Raw genomic sequence first — 23,005 nt, 5'->3', positions numbered from 1 at the left:
TTTACACATGACCCAGTAATTCCACTCCTAGGTATATGCCCACAAGAACTGAAAACAGGCATTCAAACAAACACTGTACATGATTATTTGTAGCAGAACTGTTCACAACAGCTAAAACATCTGAACAAGTTAACATTTAAGATGTTCAAATGTTCATCTATAAATGGATGGATGAACACATGTGGTATGTACACATACATGCACACACGCAGATGCATGCACACACGAAGAAATACTCTTCAGCCATAAAAAGGAATGAGGTATTGATACATTGCTACAAGGCGATCAACCTTGAAAAGATTATGCTCAGTGAACAAAGCCAAGCACAAAACATCATATATTGTAGGACTCAAGATATATGAAATATTTAAAACAGGTAAATCCATAGAAACAGAATGCAAAATGGTAATTACCAGGAAGGCAGGGAATAGCTAAGGAGCCTAACTGCTTAATGGGTATGGAGTTTTCTTCTGGAAGGACAGAAATATTTCAGAACTAGATAGAGGTGGTGGTTGCACAAAATTGTGAATATACTAAATGCCTCGCCTCCATTTGAAACAGAGACTTCTAAACAAACAGAGACTTCTAAACAGGGACTAAACAAGAGACTTCCAGGGAAGATGGCAGAGTAGGAGGACTCTGCCCTCACCTCATCCCACAGATACAACTAGATAGCACCCATCAGTGTAAATAAGCCAGAAAATTACCTGAAGACTGGCAGAAAAGACTCTCCACAGGGAAATGTAGAGAAGAGGCCACACTGAGGAGGGCAAGAAGGAAAGAGAAATGGTGGGGAGCTAAATGGAACCGCAGGGTTATCCTTGGGAGGGAGCAAGGCTGCAGGTACCGAGTGCTGCGAGGGGAGAAAAACAGACCCTCAAACCAGGCATCTCAGGCATAGGGAACCCACACAGGAAGACTGGGAAGACAAACCCCCGTTACATTTGGCTTTGAAAAGCAGAAGGGCTGAATTTCACGAGTTCTTACCATCAGAGGAGCTTAACAACTAGAACTTTAAAAATCAGCAGGCTCAGCTCTAGGAGAACTGAGAAGGCAATAAAAAATTAAAAATTGAAGCAAAAACCTTCGGGGCGCCTGGGTGGCTCAGTAGGTTAAAGCCTCTGCCTTCGGCTCAGGTCATGATCCCACGGTCCTGGGATGGAGCCCCATGTCAGGCTCTCTGCTCCGCGGGGAGCCTGCTTCCTCCTCTCTCTCTCTACCTGCCTCTCTGCCTACTTGTGATCTCTGTCAAATAAATAAAATCTTTAAAAAAAAAAAAAAAAAACACCTTCCAGGGCACCTGGGTGATTCAGTCGGTTGAGTGTCCAACTCTTGGTTTCAGCTCAGGTCATGATCTCAGGGCGTGATCTCAGGGTTGTGGGATCGAGCACCACAGCAGCTCCCTGCTCAGCAGAAAGTCTGCCCTCACCCTCTTCCTCTATTCCTCTCCCTGCTCACTCGCTCCCTCTCTCTAAAGTAAATAAAATCTTAAAAAAGAAAAAACAAAAGCCTTCTAACCCACAGTAACAACAAACCACCCAGATGTTGGTTTCTAATATCATTCTCTACAAAAGTAATCAGGACCCCTTGGAGAAATGGCTAATTCTAGGACTAGAGAAAATATATAAAAGATGACCCTGAAGCATCTTTTTAATTGCTGAAAGTAAGAAAGTACTCAAGGAAACCACAATGATGGAAGTATGTCAAAGTTAAAGAACCAAGTGAAAGGGCTGCAAAAGCTGAAAACAACAGGACCAACAGAATAAACAGAGTGGTACTGGATTATAACCCAAGTATAAAATAAATATCCAGCAGTCTATACTGATATAAACAAATTATTCAGCAGGTAAGTGAGGGGAGAACAGACACAGCCCCTGTGCAGAAAAAGCCTGATTTACATAGCTACTTCACCTTCATGGACATGGAGCATAACTTCCCACTGCTAAGTCTCAGCAGCACAGTGACCTTTCTCCCAGGAGCACAGTATGGAAAGGGGGCGAAAGCAACTTTACAATCAAGAAAACTGACAAACACTACCTCAAGCCAGGTAATCAAGGGTAATATGAATAGTGATAAATAGTATTACATATGTACCCTTATGATGTGATGAGAATGGTACTTTATTTCTGTGGTCTTCCTCCCCTAAACACATAACTGCAGTCTGATCATGAGAAAAACAAGTGACAAAATCCAATTGAGGGGCACTCTAGAAAGTATCTGACCAGTTCTCCTCAAAACTGTCAAGGTCGGGATGCCTGGGTGGCTCAGTGTTAAGTGTCTGCCTTCTGCTGCCTTCAGTTCAGGTCATGATCCCAGGCTCCTGGGATTGAGCCCTGCCTGCTTCTCCCTCTACTTGCTCTGCCGGCAACTCCCCCTGCTTGTGCTCTGACAAATAAAATCTTGAAAAAATAAAAAACTGTCAAGGTCATCAAAAACAAGGAAAATCTGAGAAATGGGCACAATCAAGAGGAGAAATTCACTTTTAGAACCAAAGACATGGGGCGCCTGGGTGGCTCAGTGGGTCGGGCCTCTGCCTTCAGCTCAGGTCATGATCTCAGGTTCCTGGGATCAAGCCCCACATCGGGCTCTTTACTCAGCAGGGAGCCTGCTTCCCCCTCTCTCTGCCTACTTGTAATCTCTGTCAAATAAATAAATAAAATCTTAAAAAAAAAAAAAAAAGAACCAAAGACATAAATAAGCTGAAAGTAAAGGAATGGAAAAAGATATTTCATCCAAATGGTAACCAAAACACAATTAAGGAAACTACACTAGTATTACACAAAATAAAAGTAAACTTTATTTTTTACAAAAGATTTTATTTATTCATTTGTGAGAGAGAATGGGGCAGGGGAGGACAGGCAGAGGGAGAGGGAGAAGCAGACCCCTTGCTGAGTGCAGAGCCCAACACAGGGCTCGATCCCATGATCCCGATATCATGACCTGAGCTAAAGGCAGCCGCTTAACTGACTGAGGAACCCAGGCGCCCCCAGAAAATAAATTTAAAACAAAAACTGTCACAAGAGACAAAGGACATTATATAATAACAAAAAGGCAATTTATCGACATGATATAACAGTTATAAATGTATGTGCAATAAGCCCAGAAGTTATATAGCAAACTCTACAGAACTGAACGCAGAAATATATAATTCAATAGTAACGAACAGAGAGCACAACATCCTACTTTCAACAGTGGAAAGAATAATTACACAAAAGATAAACAAGAAAGTGGAACGTTTGAAAAACACTATAAACCAACTAGACATAGCAAACATACAGAATCTACCACCAACAAGAAAATACATATTCTTCTCAAGTACACATAGAACATTCTCTAGGAGACAGTATTTCAGATGACAAACAATTCCCAATAATCACGTACTTTAAAATGGTGAAATTACTGGGATTTGAATTACATTTCAATATAAAGGGAAAAAGGGAGAATTCAGCCAAAGTGGCTATAGTAATACTAGACAATGTAGATTTTATTTTTTTATTTATTTATTTTTAATATTTTTATTTATTTATTTGACAGAGAGAGAGATCACAAGCAGGCAGAGAGGCAGGCAGAGAGAGAGAGGGGGAAGCAGGCTCCCTGCTGAGCAGAAAGCCCGATGCGGGACTCGATCCCAGGACCCTGGGATCATGACCTGAGCCAAAGGCAGCGGCTTAACCCACTGAGCCACCCAGGCACCCGACAATGTAGATTTTAAAGCAAAAAAATTACCAGGGAAAGGTGCGTGGTTGGCTCAGTCAGTGGAGCATGCAGCTCTTGACCTTGCGGTAATGAGTTCAAGCCCCCCACTGGGTGTAGAGATTACTTAAAAATAAAATCTCAGGGACGCCTGGGTGGCTCAGTTGGTTAAGCAGCTGCCTTTGGCTCAGGTCATGATCCCAGCGTCCCGGGATCGAGTCGGGCTCCTTGAGCCTGCTTCTCCCTCTGCCTCTAGCCTGCCACTCTCTCTGCCTGTGCTTACTCTCTCTCTCTAACAAATAAATAAAATCTTAAAAAATAAATAAATAAATAAATAAAATCTTAGGGGCGCCTGGGTGGCTCAGCCAGTTAAATGTCTGCCTTTGGCTCAGGTCATGATCTCAGGGTCCTGGGATCGAGCCCCGCATCAGGCTCCCTGCTCAGAGGTAGGCCGCCTCAGTTTGGAACATACTTTACTGTCCCCCCTCCACCTTCTGAAAGTTCTGGCCTTCATAAAAAGGTACTAAATTAGGAGAAAGTGATAGTAGGGAAACTGACCAATTATAGACACCTATTGTATTGTTTTAGTTATTTACCATATGTATGTTTTACTTCTTCATACTTCAAATTTCAAATTTTAAAATTTTAAAAACAAACAAACAAAAAAAAAATTTTAAAAACAGCTTTTGAATAAAGAACTGAGGTGAAGAGCCATAACAAATATTTTCCTCAGCAGATGGACATTGGGAGCAGAAACCAATCTTCCCAGGCCAAACCAGCATCTGAGGAAGAGTTCCCAAAGGCTGCCATCAGGTCAGTAGAAATGTCTAAAGGAGATCATGACCAGACACACAATAAAGACTTCAGCATACCCTAATATACACAGTCTGTTTTAGAAGCAAAATCTTTCCATGATTGCCCCCATCTGCTGAGTACTTACTATTTCATAGTGCTACACTCTTCACAAGTTATAATCTCACTGAACTTTCATATGAGATAAGCATTTTATTATCCTTATGTCACATGAGAAAACCAAGGCACACAAGAATAATTACTGAAGTTACTCTGATTCCAAATATTTCTATGTTATGATCTTTTAGATTTTTTTTCATTATACCCACAGAATGACATAATGTTGGTAGTGAATGGTCCAAGAGGGACTTCTCAGAGCCTACTAGGAGGTAATGACATCTCAAAAAGTCGAAGTGCTAAGTAAATCAGTAATCAAAAAACTCCCAACAAACAAAAGCTCAGGACCAGACGGCTTCACAGGTGAATCCTACCAAACATTTAAAGAAGAGTTAAGGGACGCCTGAGTGACTCAACCAGTTAAGTGACTAGCTCAGATCATGATCCTGGAGTCCCGGGATCGAGGCCCACATCGGCAGGAGTTTGCTTCTCCCTCTCTTCCTGCTCCTTCTCTCTCTTTCACTTGCTCACTTTCTCTCTCTCTAATAAATAAATAAAAGTAAGAGTTAATACCTATTCTCAAACTATTCCCCAAAAAAAGAAAAGGAAGGAAAACTTCCAAATTCATCCCATGAGGCCAGCATTAGTATCCTGATACCAAAAACAGATAAAGGCATCATTAAAAAAGAGAGCTGCAGACCAATATCCTTAATGAACACAGATGTGAGAATTCTCAACAAAATACGAGCAAACTGAATTCAACAATACATTAAAAAAATCATTCACCACGATTAAGTGAGATTTATTCCTAGCTTGCCAGGATGGTTCCATATTCACAAATCAATCAACATCAGTTGGTTGGACGACTGCCTTCGGCTCAGGTCATGATCCCGGAGTCCCGGGATCGAGTCCCGCATGGGGCTCCCAACTCCACGGGGAGTCTGCTTCTCTCTCTGACCTTCTCCTCGCTTGTGTTCTCTCTCACTGTCTCTCTCTCAAATAAATAAATAAATAAATATCTTTTAAAAATAAATAAATAAAAATAAAAAGCTTCTACAGTGAGGGAAACAATCAACAAAACTAAAAGGCAACCTATGGAGAAGATATTTGGAAATGACATCTGATAAAGTGTTAATAACCAAATATGTAAAGAACTCATAAAACTCAACATTCATGGGACACTTGGGTGGCTCAGTCGGTTAAGTGTCTGCTTTTGGCTCAGGTCATGATCCCAGGGTCCTGGGATCAAGCCCTGCTTCAGGCTCCCTGCTCAGCTCCCTTCTCCCTCTCCTTTTGCCTATCACTACTCCTGCGTGTGCTCTGTCAAATAAAGAAATAAAATCTTTTTTAAAAATAAAAACAAGGGTCGCCTGGGTGGCTCAGTGGGTTGAGGCCTCTGCCTTCGGCTCGGGTCGTGATCCCAGGGTCCTGGGATCCAGCCCCGAGTCTGGCTCTCTATTCGGCAGGGAGTCTGCTTTATCCTCTCTCTCTGCCTGCTTCTCTGCCTACTTGTGATCTCCGTCTGTCAAATAAATAAATCTTTAAAATCTTTTAAAAAAATAAATAAAAACTAAAAATAAAAACAAAAAACAAAAAAACCCAACACCCAAAAAAAAAAATAATCGAATGAAAAATGGGCAGAAGACATGACAGACATTTCTCCAAAGAAGGCATACAGATGGCCAACAGACACACGAAGAGATGTTCTTTATCACTTACAACCAGGAAAATACAAATTAAAACCACAATAAAGTATCACCTCACACCTGTCAGAATGGCTAAAATCAGTAGCACAAGAAACAACAGGTGTTGGCAAAGATGTGGAGAAAAAGGAATCCTTGTGCACAGTTAGTGGGAATGCAAACTGGGGCAGCCACTGTGAAGAACAGGATGAAGGGGCGCCTGGGTGGCTCAGTGGATTAAAGCCTCTGCCTTCGGCTCAGGTTATGATCCCAGGGTCCTGGGCTCGAGCCCCGCATCGGGCTCTCTGCTTCCTCCTTTCTCTGCCTCTCTGCCTACTTGTGATCTCTGTCTGTCAAATAAATAAAGTCTTAAAAAAAAAAAAAAAAAGAACAGGATGAAGCTTCCTCAAAAGTTAATCACACTAGTAGGTGTGATTAGAAGAACACTAATTCAAATGGATACATGCATACCTACGTTTATAGCAGCATTATTTTCAGTAGCCAAGTTCCGGAAGTAGCCCAAGTATCCATCAACTGAGAAATGGATAAAGATGTGGTGTGTATATACAATGGAGTATTACTCAGCCCTAAAAAAAGAAAGAAATCTTGCCATCTGCAACGACATGGATGGAGCTAGAAAGTATAATGCTAAGCTAAGTGAAATAAGCCCATCAGAGAAAAACAAATCCCATATGATTTCAGTCCTATGTGGAATTGAAGAAACAAAACAAATAAAGGGGTAAAAATGAGAGCGGCATCTCAAGAAACAGACTCTTCACTACAGAGAACTTCTGGTTACCAGCAGGGAGGAGTTGGCGGGGGAAGGGGGGGGAGCCTGAAACAGGTGATGGGTATTAGGGAGTGTATTTGTTGTGATGAGCACAGGGTGATGTATGGAAGTATTGATGAACTGAGTCACTATATTGTACACCTTAAACTAATATATTAGTCATATACTACTATAATAACAGTTAACTAACCGGAATTAAAATAAAAACATAAAATAAAAAACAAAAATTAATTAATTAATTAATTTAATTAAATCAGGGGGGAAAAAAAAACCTCCAAGTGCTGTCAGACCTAAGGGCAATGAATAACCTGACAGGCTAAAAAAAGAGGACCATGAGGGAAATCCTCAGGTAAAATGTGAGAATAAAGAAAGGAGACAGGCAGCTAAGTCAAAGTCAATAAACCAAAATATCAGAAAGTGTAGGACAGGTTTTCCCATGCAAATGGTTCTCTCCACCTTCCCCTCCTTTAGTCTAACTCATAGGGTCCAGAGCTGAAAATAAGACAAGTTAGCAGTGTACACAGCAAAAATAGGGTTGGGAAACACTTAACACAGACTGTAGGGGAAAGCCCAAAAACACTAACCAAGGCAAAAATGAAGTAAAAGTACAGAGACAAAGGGACCAATTTACTTTCCGTAAATTTAATGCCTGTAAAAGCTGTTCACATAGCAGAGCAAAGAGACACATTTCCCATCGGACATACAGTTGCTTCACCACTTGCAGTTTGTCTCCAGAGCCTTGTTATCGCTTTCATGAGTGACCAGTCAAATCTCCATTCCTGTCGGCAAGGACAGCCCATGTCAACCCTAAGGCCATCCGCTCAGGTCAGCAATATGCTGAGGAGTCCTTCAGGGTGGTCCTGCAGAGAACATGTCCTTTAAGCGTCTGAGAGCTGGTGGACGTGATCTGAAAGAAAACCAGAAGAAAGTGAGGTAACCAGGACTGCACTGAATGCGGAGCGTCCAGAGGAGAGGCCACCAAGAGGAGTCTAATGGAAGTGGTGACAAGCCAGCAGAGACTGCTTGGTTCCCATGTGCCCCCACTCCTGGAAAGAAGAGACATCTGATACAATGGTAATACGTATAATTTAAGAAGTCTAAAATAGTTCAGTCCCAAACTATCACTTCCCCCCTTTCTCTTGAGAGACAGCTCTTCTGCAGCACCAGTCATAACTTTCTGGTGTGAGCTGCCCATTACAGACCCTGCCCTCCTAACCCCAGGGGTAAGCTGTGATCTAGGCATACCAGTCAAATCCTTCCTTAGGATATTTATGGCCAAAATGCGGTAAGAAAAGCTCTCTTTTCTCTAATTGAGAGCTGAAAGCATGTGACCCCAAAGGAGCTTTCAGGAGAAGACAGGCAAAAATATGTAAACAAAAATGACTTCAGGCACTGAAAACGGTTACAAAGATCAAATGTGCTGATACGATAAAGGGAACCTACTTTAGCTTCCCTAAAGAGAAGGCAGCTCATGGAGGTGACATTTCAGAGACAAAACGAAGGTTAAAAGATGGCAGTCACATAAAAATCAAGAGCCTCCCAAGCAACACAACATCTGCAAAGTCCCTGACACTAGAACTAGGACTGAGGGGCAAAAAGGAGGCCACCAAGGCTGGACAAGAGGGTGTAGAAGAGTAGAGGGGACATGAAGTTGGAAAGGCCACTGGGACAAATCATATAAGGCCTAAGACACCATGCATTTCATGCTGGCTTCAATGAGAATCCACTGGAGGGCTGAAGCAGAGGAGTCAGTGACCTGATTTAGAAAGACCACTATTGTGGCACAGACAGACTAGAGGGCAAGAATGGAAGTGGGAAGTATGAAGCCTTTGGAATTCTCACATACTGCTGGTGGGAGAGCAATATGGAACAACTACTTTGTCTAGTTCTGTTACATATACTTTATGAGACAGCAAGTCTAAGCCGTTTACCCAACAGAAAAGAACACGTATGTGCACTAAAACACATGTACAGGAATAGTCTTAGCAATCCCATCACAATAGCTCCAAAATGGAAACAACCAATAGTATAAGCCATGAACAAACTGTAGTATATTCATATAACATGGATAAATATAATCAGATGAACTACTCAACATAAGACTGAGGAAAAGAGACAAAAACCAAAAATAGATGTCATATGATTCAATTTTATAACCAAAATAGGCAAAACCAGCAAAGGCATTAGAGATTAGGATGTAGGAGCAGCTAGGTAGCTTAGCTGGTTGAGCGTCTAACTCTTGATTTTTGGCTCAGGTCATGATCTCAGGGTTGTGGGATGGAGCCCCACACTGGGCTCCATGTGGAACACTGAGCCTGCTTGAGATTCTCTCTCTCCCTGTCCCTCCCACACTTCTCTAGCACGCTCTCAAAAAAAAAAAAAAAAAAAAAAAAAGAGGAAGAAGAAGAAATTAGGACATAGGGAAGAAGAGTAACTAGTAGGAACATGAAGAAATATTCTATTTCTTGATCCAGGTGGTAGTTATAGGGGTAGGGTCACTTTGTGATCATTCATCAAGTAGTGTAATATGGACAATTTTCTACCTTTATGATACGCTTCAATAAAATAATTCATCTTTAAAAACAACAGAAAGGGTGCCTGGGTGGCTCAGTGGGTTAAAGCCTCTGCCTTCTGCTCAGATCATGATCCCGGGATCCTGGGATCGAGCTCCACATCAGGCTCTCTGCTCAGCGGGGAGCCTGCTTCCTCCTCTCTCTCTCTCTGCCTGCCTCTCTGCCTGGTTGTGATCTCTGTCAAATAAATAAAATATTTAAAAATAAAATACAACAGAAAATCATGAGAAGGCTTCTAAAATCTCCCAGCCAAGAAATGATAGTTTGGAGACAGAAAGAGGCAGGTTCAAGATATATTCCGTAAGTTGCTGCTAGAGCACAGGAAAGTGAGTATCTACAATGAGTCCTGTATTTTTGGCTTGAGCAAATACTGCTTAATACAGATGGGGAACATTTGAAAAGAAGAAAACTACAATGAAGAATTCATTCTATTTTGGCCATCTTAAGTTTAAGATGCAAGAAAGGATATAAATGCAAATCTCTTGAAAGGATGAAAAGGGATGGAAAAGAAAACATAAGGGAGAGTGCAAAAGAACATGAAGATGTTTCCTGTACAGTCCCATGTGTGAGTGAACTGCACGTATGGGTAGGGATCTGAGTGAGCTAGCGGAAATAAAGATGAGACAATGAGGTTTCATCTGATTGTATCGCTTTTCTCCATGAAATAGGAGACAAAGACATCAGCTGAGACTAGGGCTTCAATAGGTGAGTAAAGATTTAAGGAGAGAGAGTAAGAAAGTCAATTTACTAAGGAAATAGAGTAGGCTCGGATTTCAGGGCCACGCTGAGTGCTCATGTTGAGTTTTATGGTCATGAATTTGAACTGAATGCAGCTGGGTTCATGCAGCAGAAACTGCTACTTATCTCCCAATACCTCTCTTCTTCCTAACAGAACTCCCAATTGGACATTGGCTGGACATCCGATCATTCAGAATGAAGACCACACTTCCCATCTTCTTAGCAGCCTGATAGGATGTGTTATAAACTGTGTGTAGAACTCCTGTAAACTGCCCTAAAAGGAATAGAACATGCCCTTTCCCCCTCTTCCTCCTTCCTGACAGTTAGAATATGGACCTGGTGGCTGCAGTAACCCCCTAGGATCATGGAATAATCTTAAGGATGGAGACCACACACAGCAGAGCAAAAGATAGGAGCCCAGACCTCTGATGATCATGAAGCCATCACAATCACCAATTCTGGACCTTCCATATCTAGATTTTTATGTAAAAGAGAACCACCACATTTAAACCACTGTATTTTGAGTTTTTAATCATCATCTGACCTAATCTGTGTAATACAGATTACCTGCATGCTTTTCCCTACTGATGTTTAGCTGCTAGGGTGCAGATGCAAAAGAAAATAACCACTTTCACCAGGGTTGGGATTTAGCCAAATAAGCCCCAGATAAAAAAGAGAGACAAGATCGGGACGCCTGGGTGGCTCAGTTGGTTAAGCAGCTGCCTTCGGCTCAGGTCATGATCCCAGGGTCCTGGGATCGAGTCCCACATCGGGCTCCTTGCTCGGCAGGGAGCCTGCTTCTCCCTCTGCCTCTGCCTGCCTCTTTGTCTGCCTGTGCTTGCTCTCTCTCCCTCTGTCTCTGGCAAATAAATAAATAAAATCTTTAAAAAAAAAAAAAAAAGAGAGACAAGAAAGTGAAATGTGGGGCACCTGGCTGGCTTAGTCGGTGGAGCATGCCAACTGATCTAGACATTATAGGTTCAAGCCCCGTGTTACGTGTAGAGACTACTTTAAAAAAAAAAAAAACCTTAAAAAAAATTGAGATATATGAGAAAGAGATTCTAGTGCAGCCTAGAAACTCCATGTAAAGAGAAATGGGAGGAACAACAGAGGGAGGAACAACAGAGAGAGTCAACAGAACCCCAGTTCCAGGGCGCCTGGGTGGTTCAGTGGGTTAAGCCTCTGCCTTCAGCTCAGGTCACGATCTCCGGGTCCTGAGATCAAGTTCCGCATTGGACTCTCTCAGCAGAGAGCCTGTTCCCCTCTCTCTCTGCCGATTCTGACTTCTCCCTCTCTGTCAAATAAATAAAATCTTCAAGGAAAAAAAAAAGAAGAAGAAGAAGAAGAACCCCAGCTCCACAGCACCTTCTTCATTTAGATCCTTCCACTAAATCTTACCTGTGGGTTTTATGTCACTTGGGGAAAAAAAAAAAGAAGTAGCAAGTAATACAGCATAAACTTTCTACCTTTCTTTCTTTTTTTTTTTTTTAAAGATTTTATTTATTTATTTGACAGAGAGAAATCACTAGTAGATGGAGAGGCAGGCAGAGAGAGAGAGAGGGAAGCAGGCTCCCTGCCGAGCAGAGAGCCCGATGCGGGACCCGATCCCAGGACCCTGAGATCATGACCCGAGCTGAAGGCAGCGGCTTAAACCACTGAGCCACCCAGGCGCCCCAACTTTCTACCTTTCTTAACAGATGGAATTTTTCCATTACATAAAAGAATATCAAACTAACAGTACAAGCCAGCACACCAACCTCATCTCCCTTTTCAAGTAACCCTTAGCTACAGTGAAAAGGAGGAGGGGTGGGAAAGCAAACAAAAACCAAAAAAGCAAACATTCAAAAGACAGAGAAATAAACAAACAAGACAGTGTCCTCCAAAAAAGAACAAATGGAGAAGCCTATGAGGGATTATTTCCAAATCAACCACATTGCTATCTAGTAGCAATTATTCCACTTAGTAAATTCTTAAAGTAAGACAAAGCCCAGTTGAAACAAAGCCAGAAGGAAACAGGATCACGTAAAGTCCCCAACCAGCAAACTGACTGTGTTTTAAGCTTTTGTCAGATGGACAGAACAGAACATCTCACGGTGGTAAAATGTCCAGGCCAATCCAAAGAAGCTACATGCCTTCTTCAGCTGCAAGCTATGGACCATGTCCCCATGACAAAAAAGATGTGACAATAAGAGCAAGGACAGCAAGTAAAGGGTGAGGCATGGGGGAGCAGGGCAAAGGATATAATACTAATCAGCATTAGTAAAAAAAAAAATCTCCCTCTTCTGCATATTCTTCATAGCTTAGTGTGGGAGAAGCAGCTTTGTTCCTGCCTACCTCATCAGAATGTGTCCTGTCCGTCTCTGGTTCTGGGGTAAAATGGACATGAGGACCAGAAGGAGAGGATGGCAGTAACAGACCTGTATAGTGTGGTAAGAAAAAGAGGTAGGAAGAAAGTACATGAAGGAGGGGAAGGGGGGGAGGGGAAATCCCACACCCATTCATCTGGATCTTCTAGTCCAGGAGAAGTGAGGGACACCTAGGGCATCAGACCTCAAAGGGCATGCTCATCACTGACAGAGACAATGAACTCACTCGGAATCATTTCCACTTCCTAGTCTCTCTGCTGCAGGGAACTGTATGCTACCGTGTACTCCAATCTCACTAAATTCCTAAAAAGAACCCTTCTAAGACAGAAGAAAGGCAAAGAAAAACAAGGAGGCATTAGTTAGGAGCAGTTCAAAATTCAGTTCAAGGTGCCCTTTCATTGTTCAGGCTGAGAAGAGATATTTATTTTACTAAAGAATTTCTCCTGGAAGAAATTTCATTCTACCAAATTATCCAACCCAACATCCGTTTCATAATGCAAGATAAAGCCCCAAAGGAAACCTTACCTTCACCAGCACATAGTCCCCAGGCTGAGCTCTGACCCTGACCTCGGAGTTATTAACATCCTCCATCTCTACATCAGGGAAGATCACTTTAAGGTTTCCATCATTCCGGCCACACAGATCAGAAGCAGAGCGTTTACTGTGCTGCAAAAAGAACAGAGTTATGAATCTGTCAGTCATCAGTTCCGGGAGGGCAGAAATTATGCCTTCTCTGTCTCAGATCCCTAAGGGTATCACTTATAGAGCACTCCTTAATCAAGGAATCATTGAAGACTGCATCTTTACTGCTGCTTCACCAACAAGGACAATGTGTGGCACACTACAGAAACTCAATAAAGTTTTGCTGACTGTATGTTAATAAATGACTCAATCAGTCTTTGATTACAGAATTACCTTTCTCAGGAATGGACTTCCAACAGTCCTAAAAGCAAGGACATATGGGTGATGCAGTTGGCAAACTGACTTTCACTATATCCAGTCTCAGAGTAATCACTCAGGAATGTTCTGGGGTTGTCTTACCTGGGTAACTTGTAACCCTAATGAACAGGCAGACATGAAGCCATAGTCCCCAACACAATGTACAGAAGATGGGGTCAGGAGAATTATAAAGCCAGCAGAATGGTATTAACTTCTAGAATATACAAGTTTTTCTCTTTCAGCCATTATAAAGTGACAAGAACCAAATTTACCCCCTGGCCTTAACCAGGAAACTGGACAAAATATATGAAATCATTATTTTCAGATACTGAACTACAGACCGTACAAGACTGTGAACCCCAAAGAAGGGAATAAATGAGATGAGTCCTCCAATGACCCCTGTATTCTGCCAGAAGGCATGTGTAACATAGAAGTATGCAAAGCAGGAAGATCTTGAGGTAGAGCACGGTGGTTCTCCCTGGATTTCGGAAAAAGAGATGAGAGATCAGGGAGCCTGCAGTAGCTATAAACTGCAGAGCAAGTTCTAAAGAAGAGGGAGGGAAGCAGAAAAATAGCTATAGAAATATGCACAGGGATCCTTTAAGTCCTTGCTGAATACTGACACCTGCTTGTATAGTGAAACTCCACTAAATCAGTCAAAGAAAGTAACCTGGGAACTGTCAGCAGATGGGCTCCCAGAGTTCATGTAAGGGTGGGAATCATCAGACCTACCACTAGACAGTCCTCATTGATTCCTCGGGACATGCAGTAGTGTCTCTAGAAAAGACACACCTTAGTAATGAGGCTAAACTATCCTTGGGATAAAAAAGCTTTTCCTTTTTTTTTTTTTTTTTTAACTTTTCTAACAAAGTTTAAAAATAAGTCTTGAAAGGATTAAACTCGACTGCAAATAACATAACTGCCTACCAGAACAAAGCCCAACACAAAATCCAGACCTCCAAAATGAACATCACAAAGTCAAATATCCCATCAAAAATCACTAGATATACCCAAAAGCAGAAAAATGTGACCCAGAATCAATAGAAAAGTCAATCAACAAAAACAGACCAAGAAATAATAGCAATAATGGAATTATCACAAAAATAACAAACCAATTTTTATAATCAAATTCAAAGGAAACTAAGTTTCAAAGGAAAATAAGAATACAGAAGGGGAAAAAAAAGAATACAGAAGGGAAGGTATTAAAAACCAAATGTAATTTATACAGATGAAAATATAATATAGAAAATTAAAAATTCAAGATAATAGCAGATTAAACACTGCCAAAGGAAAAAAGAGTGAACATGAAAACAGAGCAAAAGAAATTATCCATAATGAAGCAACAGAGATACAAAAACAACAGTTTCAATGACCTATAGAACATCAAGTGGTTGGATAGGTAAGTAATTGGAGTCACAGAAGGACAAAAGAAACAGAACGAGTGGTGGCAGGAAGCAGAAGTACAGGAAAAATACCTGAAGAGTGACAGATGAAATTCTCCAAATTTGATGAAAATTATATACCCACAAACTAAGAAGCCTTAACACAACACAAGGAAAACATAAGAAATACACACAAAGAAAGCCATGCCAAGACATACTGAATTTCTAAAAACAGTGATAAAGCAAATATCTTTAAAAAGCAGCCAGAGGGAAAAGATATTTTAGTTCTTTTTTTTTTTTTTTAAAGATTTTATTTATTTAACAGACAGAGATCACAGGTAGGCAGAGAGGCAGGCAGAGAGAGAGGAGGAAGCAGGTCCCTGCGGAGCAGAGAGCCCGATGTAGGGCTCGATCCCAGGACCCTGGGATCACGACCTGAGCCGAAGGCAGAGGCTTTAGCCCACTGAGCCACCCAGGCGCCCCAGGTATTTGAGTTCTTAAACTAATACTACTTTAGGGAAACAACAGTCATGTAAGATTCAAAAAGACTCCCTACCCTCTCCTTACAAAACACTCACTAACAAAAGGAAAAAGAGTAACTTTTTAGTCAGCAAGCCTAGCTGACATCACCTTAATGAAATGTTCAAAATTATTATCACCAGTAATGAAACCATCACAACTGTATGCCACCCCAAAGGATAAAATAGGAAGGACACAATATCATTTCCCTAATACGCCTGCCTAAAAATATATAACCTGAATCTTACCACGAGGAAACTCTTCAAATCCAAATTAAAGAACATTCTACAAAATAATAGGCCTGGGGCGCCTGGGTGGCTCAGTTGGTTGAGTCACTGCCTTCCGATCAGGTCACGATCCTGGAGTCCTGGAATAGAGTCCCTTATCAGGCCTCCCCATCTCTGCAGGGAGCCTTCTTCTCCCTCTCCCTCTGCCACTCCCCCTGCTTGTGCTGTCAAATAAATAAATAAAATTTTAAAAAATAAGTAAATAAATAACACACCTATAATCACCAAGTGTCGAGATAATGAAAGTCAAAAAAAGGCTGAGGAATTATTCTAGACCGAAGGAGACCAGACAGAGAAGACAATGCAACATATGACACTGAACTTAATCTTTTTGCTGTAAAGGAGAGTTCTGAGAAAATGGAGAAACTTAAATGGAGTTGGAGGATTGGATTGCAGAAAGGTAACAAGGTTAATTTCCTGATTTTGGTAGTAGTACTGTAGTTATGTAGGAGAATGTTGCTGGTTTTATGAGATATATAATACAGTATTTGAGGGGGTTGAGGGCATCAGGTCAGCAAATAATTCTCTAATGAGTCAAAAAAATTTTTGGTAATGTATTACAACTTTTCTGTAAGTTTATGATTGTTTTACAATAAATTTTTCAAAAGGCAGTGTTCAAGTTCCGTGATTTGAAAACAACCATAAAAATATAAAAATATTTGAGACAGGGCGCCTGGGTGGCTCAGTGGGTTAGGCCGCTGCCTTCGGCTCAGGTCATGATCTCAGGGTCCTGGGATCGAGTCCCGCATCAGGCTCTCTGCTCAGCGGGGAGCCTGCTTCCTCCTCTCTCTCTCTGCCTGCCTCTCTGCCTACTTGTGATTTCTCTCTGTCAAATAAATAAATAAAATCTTTAAAAAAAAAAAAAAAAAAAAAAAAATATTTGAGACAAACAGAAATTAGAATACTGACTAAATATTTGACAATATTAACAAACAACAATGACAATAGCATTATGTCGGTTTCTTTTTCTTAAGATTTTATTTACTTGTCAGAGAGAATGAACAAGAGTGAGAGAGAGTGAGCAGCAGGCAGAGGGAGAAGCAGACTCCATCCTAGGATCCTGGGACCATGACTTGAGCTAAAGGCAGACAAGCAGACAACTTCAGTTTAATCAACTGAGTCACTCAGGTGACCCTATTGGGTTTTTTTCTTAAAAGAGTACTTATCTTAGGGCACGGGGTGGCATAGTCAGTTAAGTGTCCAGTTCTTGGTTTCAGCTCAGGTCCTAATCTCAGGGTTTGAGATCAAGCCCTAGATCAGGCCTGCACGGAGCTCGGAGTCCCCTTAAGTCTCTCTCCCCCTCCCCGTATCCTCTCTCCCCTCTCTAAAATAAATAAATAAAGCTCTTTTAAAAAGAGTCCTTATCTTTTAAAGATATATATATTGAAAGGTTAACTGACAAAATATTATGATATATAAATATAATATGTATAGGGGCACCTGGGTGGCTCAGTGGGTTCAAGCCTCTGCCTTCAGCTCAGGTTATGATCCCACAGTCCTGGGATCAAGTCCCACATCGGGCTCTCTGCTCAGTAGGGAGCCTGCTTCCCCTCTCTATGTCTGCCTCTCTGCCTACTTGTGATCTCTCTGCCAAATAAATAAATAAAATCTTTAAAAAAAATTTTTTTTTATATGACATATAAGCTACTTGCTTCAAAACAATCTAATGGGGGCAATAAAGATGGAAACGAGATTAGCCAAGATTAACACTGTACTGACAGCTGTTGAGGTCTGTTAATGGGGACACAGGCATGCATTATACTGCTCTCTCTATATCTATGTATCTTTTTAATTCCCCATAATTAAAAAGGGGGGGGCGCCTGGGTGGCTCAGTGGGTTAAGCCTCTGCCTTCGACTCGGGTCATGATCTCGGGGTCCTGGGATTGAGTCCCGCATGGGGCTCTCTGCTCGGCAGGGAGCCTGCTTCCCCCTCTCTGCCTGACTCTCCGCCTACTTGTGATCTCTCTCTCTCTCAAATAAATAAACAAAATCTTTTAAAAAAATAAAAAATAAAAGCGGGGAGAGGAAATGTTGTATAGAGGCTCTGGAATGAGCTAGACCTGACTCAAATTCTGGCTCTGCCACACAATCTGTATGGCCTTCAGGAAGTTATTCTACTTCTCTGAATCTCTGTTTCATATCATAAAAGGGCGAATAATAGCACTACCTCCAAAAACTGTGATGGGACTCAATGTGCCAAAGACCATAAAGTGCACAGCTCCTGACAGAGAGCAAATACTTTGTATACATGAGTTACAATCATCTTATCTGCCACTATGGATATAACAACCGGAAGGTTTTTTGTTTTTTTTTTTAAGATTTTATTTATTTATCAGAGAGAATGAGGGAGAGAGCACACAAGCAGGCAGAGTGGCAGGCAGAGGCAGAGAGAGAAGCAGGCTCCTGGCTGAGCAAGGAGCCCGATGTGGGACTTGATTCCAGGACCCTGGGATCAAGACATGAGCCGAAGGCAGTGGCTTAACCGACTGAGTCACGCAGGCGTCCCAATAGCAACCTGAAGTTTTATTTTTTTAAGAGTTTATTTATTGGGCAGACGGAGATCACAGGTAGGCAGAGAGGCAGACAGAGAGAGAGGAAGAAGCAGGCTCCCTGCTGAGCAGAGAGCCTGGTGCGGGATTCGATCTCAGGACCCTAGGATCATGACCTGAGCTGAAGGCAGAGGCTTTAACCCACTGAGCCACCCTGCACCTCACAACTTGAAGTTTTAAACTGGCCAGGACTAAAGGAAAGAAAGTCCCTCTAAAAGAAAGTAAAGACTCCCAACTGCTAGCCCTGAAAAATCCATTTATTCTCTAGCCCCAAGTGAGAACTGGCTTATGTATATGCCTAAGAAATAATCTTATTTCAGTTTATTTAATTACCATAGATTCTCTGTAAGCCTGATGAAGCTAGGGACACAGATTGGTAAACTCTGAGTACTTATTCATTCATTCAAAAGAGAAGTACACAAGGCACCTGGGTAGCTCAGCTGGTTAAGCAACTGCCTTCAGCTCAGGTCATGATCCCAGGGTCCCAGGATTGAGCCCCACATCCGGCTCCCTGCTCCTTGGGAAGCCTGTTTCTCTCTCCCTCTCCCTCTGCCTGCCGCGCCCCCTGCTTGTGCTCTCTCTGTCAAATAAATAAATAAAATCTTCAAAAGAAAAAGAAAAAATAGAGAAGTACACTTTTCTGTGCCTTACTCTGTCAGGAGAGCTGGCAATACAGTAAGACCTAACTCTTTTTTTTTTTTTTTTTTTTTATTTATTTGACAGAGAGAAATCACAAGTAGGCAGAGAGGCAGGCAGAGAGAGAGAGAGGAGGAAGCAGGCTCCCTGCTGAGCAGAGAGCCCGATGCGGGACTCGATCCCAGGACCCTGAGATCATGACCTGAGCCGAAGGCAGCGGCTTAACCACTGAGCCACCCAGGCACCCAGTAAGACCTAACTCTTACTGGATGAAATGTAAATTGCTAATAGACATGTACACGTACAGATCTCCAGAGTCACAGATAATACTCTAAATTACAAAGCATTTAGTGAGGCAAACACCCTTCGGGAGATCATGTTAACTGAGCTCACCATCCAGCAGCCAACTGTGAGTCTAGACCATAGGAAGATCGCCTAACCCAGATGAGCTGATCAAGTACAGTTCCTGGAAACTGGAGCTGGTGCTGAGAGACACAATTTTGGTCTGTGAATAGCCAAAACTATAACATGTAAACACAGGAACTATAGGGCTGCTGTGCTCTGTAACAAAAATGAAGAAGCAGGAATAGCTGGTCCAAGGAGATGAGAAAGTACAAGCCTAAAGGGCTTCCGAAGCTAAGCACAGCCCTTCCTGCCCTTGGGCTGCACAAGATACCTCTGAAATATAAAAAAGATGGCTTGAAGAAATTCTCACTGTTACTCACCGAAGAGTCCCAACAAACATAAATACCAGACAATTAGTAGCTCTGATGCTACCATATCCTAAGACATGGAACAGGACTCTCCTTTCTCAATCCAGGACTTCAGAAGAGTCACATAAAGGGCGCCATCTCTCTCTTTCGCCTCCTCTCCAATGGCTGCAACATATAGCTTCAGGCTGCCAAACTTACCCTCTATTCCAATCTGTTTAGCACCCTAGTATCTAGGTTCCCAGGCCTGACTGGAGAAGCCTATAGGAACCTCAAACTTCCCAAAAAGCAGTACATTTCTAAGAAAATGTGATTTATTTTTTAAAGATTTTATTTATTTATTTGAGAAAGAGAGAAAGAGAAAACACAAGTAGAGGGAAAGAGACAGAGGGAAAAGCAGGCTCATTACAGAGCAAGAAGCCTGATGCAGGACTACCCTGGTATCATGACCTGAGTCAAAAGCAGACACTTAACCAACAGAGCCAACCAGTCGTCCCAAAAATGTGATTTTATTTATTTATTTATTTATTTATTTATTTTAAAGGTTTTATTTATTTATTTGACACAGAAAGATCACAAGTAGGCAGACAGGCAGGCAGAAAGAGAGGAGGAAGCAGGCTCCCCGCCGAGCAGAGCGCCCAATGCGGGACTCGATCCCAGGACCGAGATCATGACCTGAGCCGAAGGCAGAGGCTTAACCCACTGAGCCACCCAGGCGCCCCAAAAATGTGATTTCAAAAAGGATTGAACGAGCACATAGCTGGCTCAGTTGGTAGAGCATCCAACTCTCAATGTCAGGTTTATGGATGAGCCCCAAATTGCATGTAGAGATTATTAAAAAAATAAACCTTCAAAAAATTAAAATATAATAAAAATAAAAAAGGACTGAAGACAGACAATAAAACTGATTCTAAAAACATACATATGATACTCCTTCCAGAAAGAGATGAAGCAGGCATACTCTTCCTAATCCTTCTGCTGCTAAGTACAAAAATATCTTTCAAGAATGAAGGAGAAATCCTGACATTCTAAGATGAAGGAAGACAATCTACTGCCAGAGTGTCTGAAGGAAGTTCTCTGAAGGGAGAGGAAAAGATAAAAGAAGGAAGCTTGGAACATTAGGAAGAAAAAAACATAATGACATGATTACCTATGCAGAAAATCTCAAGGAAAATGCCAAAAAAAGGGGCGCCTGGGTGACTCAGTGGGTTAAAGCCTCTGCCTTCGGCTCAGGTCGTGATCCCAGGGTCCTGGGAGCAGGGTCCTCTGCTCAGCGGGGAGCCTGCTTCCTCCTCTCTCTCTGCCTGCCTCTCAGCCTACTTGTAATCTCTGCCTGTCAAATAAATAAATAAAATCTTTAAAAAAAAAAAAAATGCCAAAAAAAAAACTCCTAGAACTATTGATTTCAGCAAGGTCACAGAGTATAAGATAAACACACAAAATTGAGTTATAGCTGTATAATAAAATGAGCACACGAAACACCTGAAATTAAAACATACAATAGCAACTGTAACAGTTTAGAAAAAAAGATACTATGGTATAAATCTAACAAAATACATACAGGAATCCTAACACAAAAACTCTGATAAATCAAAGAAGATCTAAATAAAAGGGAGACACAGGGGCACCTGGGTGGCTCAGTGGGTTAAGCCTCTGCCTTCAGCTCAGGTCATGGTCTCAGGGTCCTGGGATCGAGTCTGACATCAGGCTCTCTACTCAGCGGGGAGCCTGCTTCCCCCTCTCTCTGCCTGCCTCTCCGCCTACTTGTGATCTCTCATAAAATCTTAAAAAAAAAGGGAGACATATTGTGTTCCAAAAAACAAACGAAAAATATATATACATATGACCTTACCCCTTCCACCAGGACTAGCTGGGTACAACCCACAGAGGTCATGTTGGCTTTTGTTGCTTCTTCTCGAAAGACAGTAATAAGTTCCTCCAAACGCCTTAATTTTACCTCTTCTGGGACATCATCTTTCAGCCTGTGATATGCCCGGGTCTTCTACAAAAAAAAAGAGAAAGAGAAAGAGAAAGGTCACCAAGGACTCACAGAATTCCCTTTTTTCCCCATTCTTCTTCTTCTTCTTTTTTTTTTTTTTAAAGGATTTGTTTATTTTAAGGGCACTTGGGTGGCTCAGTCAGTTAGGTGTCTGCCTTCAGCTTGAGTCACGATCCTGGGATCAAGCCCCACATCGGGCTCTCTGCTCAGCAGAGAGCCTACTCCTCCCTCTCCCTCTGCTGCTCCCCCTGCTTGTGCTCTCACTCTCTGTGAAATAAAATCTTAAAAAAAAAAAAAAGACGTATTTATTTTAGAGAGGGGAAAGAGAAAGTATGCGTGCGTGCACACGTTGGGGAAGAGGAGGAGGGAAACAGGGATAGAGAATCCTCAAACGGACTCCCCTCTCAGCAGGAAGCCTGACAAGGGGCTTGATCACAAGATCCTGAGATCATGACCTGACCCAAAATCAAGTCAGATGCTTCATTGCCTGAGCCACCCAGGTGCCCTCACCCCAAAGAATCTATTCTTAAGGGACAGAGGGACACCAAGTTCACTCCACCTCTAAGTTACAGTCATATATACAAGACCCAAGCCATGCCAGAAGGGTTCTCTAGCTCTAGGAGCATTCTCAGAGAGATAGGTAACTATGCAGTCAAGTCACATTTTTATAAGGGTGAAATTCTAAACTTAGTACATGAAAATCAGGCTCAAAATTGTATTTAATTTTGTAAGCTAGAGAGAGAGAATAAGAATGTGGGAGCAGAGGAAGAAGCAGATGCCCCATGGAGCAGGGAGCCCAATGCAGGACTCAATCCCAGGACCCCAGGATTATGACCTGAGCTGAAGGCAGATGCCCAACCAACTGAGCCATCCAAGCACCCAACACATTTTTTTTTTTTAAGTTTTCTGTATACAGGTTTGTAATACAGTTGAAGAACCACTGAGCTAGATATAAGTACGGAATTATAGGAAAACCTCAATGTGTGGTCATTCCACTTGTCCTTTGAAAGAAGTACAAAGACAAATGGGTTTATTCTATTTTGTCTTATTAACAAAAACTTGCATCTATTGTGCATTTACCATTACCAAACACTATTCTCACTTCAAAGGTGGAGACACCAAGGACCTTTCTCAAGATCATACAGTTATTAAGTAAGACTGGCAGAATCTGAATGCTTGCTCTCATCCACTAGACTACTAGGTCTCTATAACCTTAACCCTAACTTAGAAATT

The 23,005-nt window shown here is 41.9% G+C and overlaps 1 protein-coding gene and 1 long non-coding RNA gene across 2 annotated transcripts in view; both read right to left on the bottom strand.

Annotated features, from left to right (window-relative positions):
- Positions 1 to 7,700: 7,700 nt before the first annotated feature.
- CDK5RAP1 (CDK5 regulatory subunit associated protein 1) overlaps positions 7,701 to 23,005 on the bottom strand; it is a 35,642-nt gene continuing 20,337 nt past the window's right edge. Inside the window, 3 exon segments of the mRNA XM_059133532.1 lie at positions 7,701 to 7,981; positions 13,277 to 13,417; positions 21,626 to 21,775. Coding sequence (XP_058989515.1) covers positions 7,901 to 7,981; positions 13,277 to 13,417; positions 21,626 to 21,775 — 372 coding nt within the window. The 3' untranslated portion in view covers positions 7,701 to 7,900.
- On the bottom strand, positions 17,692 to 20,290 carry LOC131807842 (uncharacterized). Its single transcript, XR_009344603.1, has 2 exons — positions 19,319 to 20,290; positions 17,692 to 19,109 (listed from the first exon to the last, which is right to left on the bottom strand). It is a non-coding gene; the product is annotated as an uncharacterized LOC131807842 (long non-coding RNA).

This window comes from Mustela lutreola, chromosome 9 (assembly GCF_030435805.1).
Source record: "Mustela lutreola isolate mMusLut2 chromosome 9, mMusLut2.pri, whole genome shotgun sequence".
Classification (NCBI taxonomy): Eukaryota; Metazoa; Chordata; class Mammalia; order Carnivora; family Mustelidae; genus Mustela; species Mustela lutreola.
The sequence above is the reverse complement of the archived record's forward strand: the minus strand, read 5'-3'. Positions and strand labels throughout refer to the sequence as shown.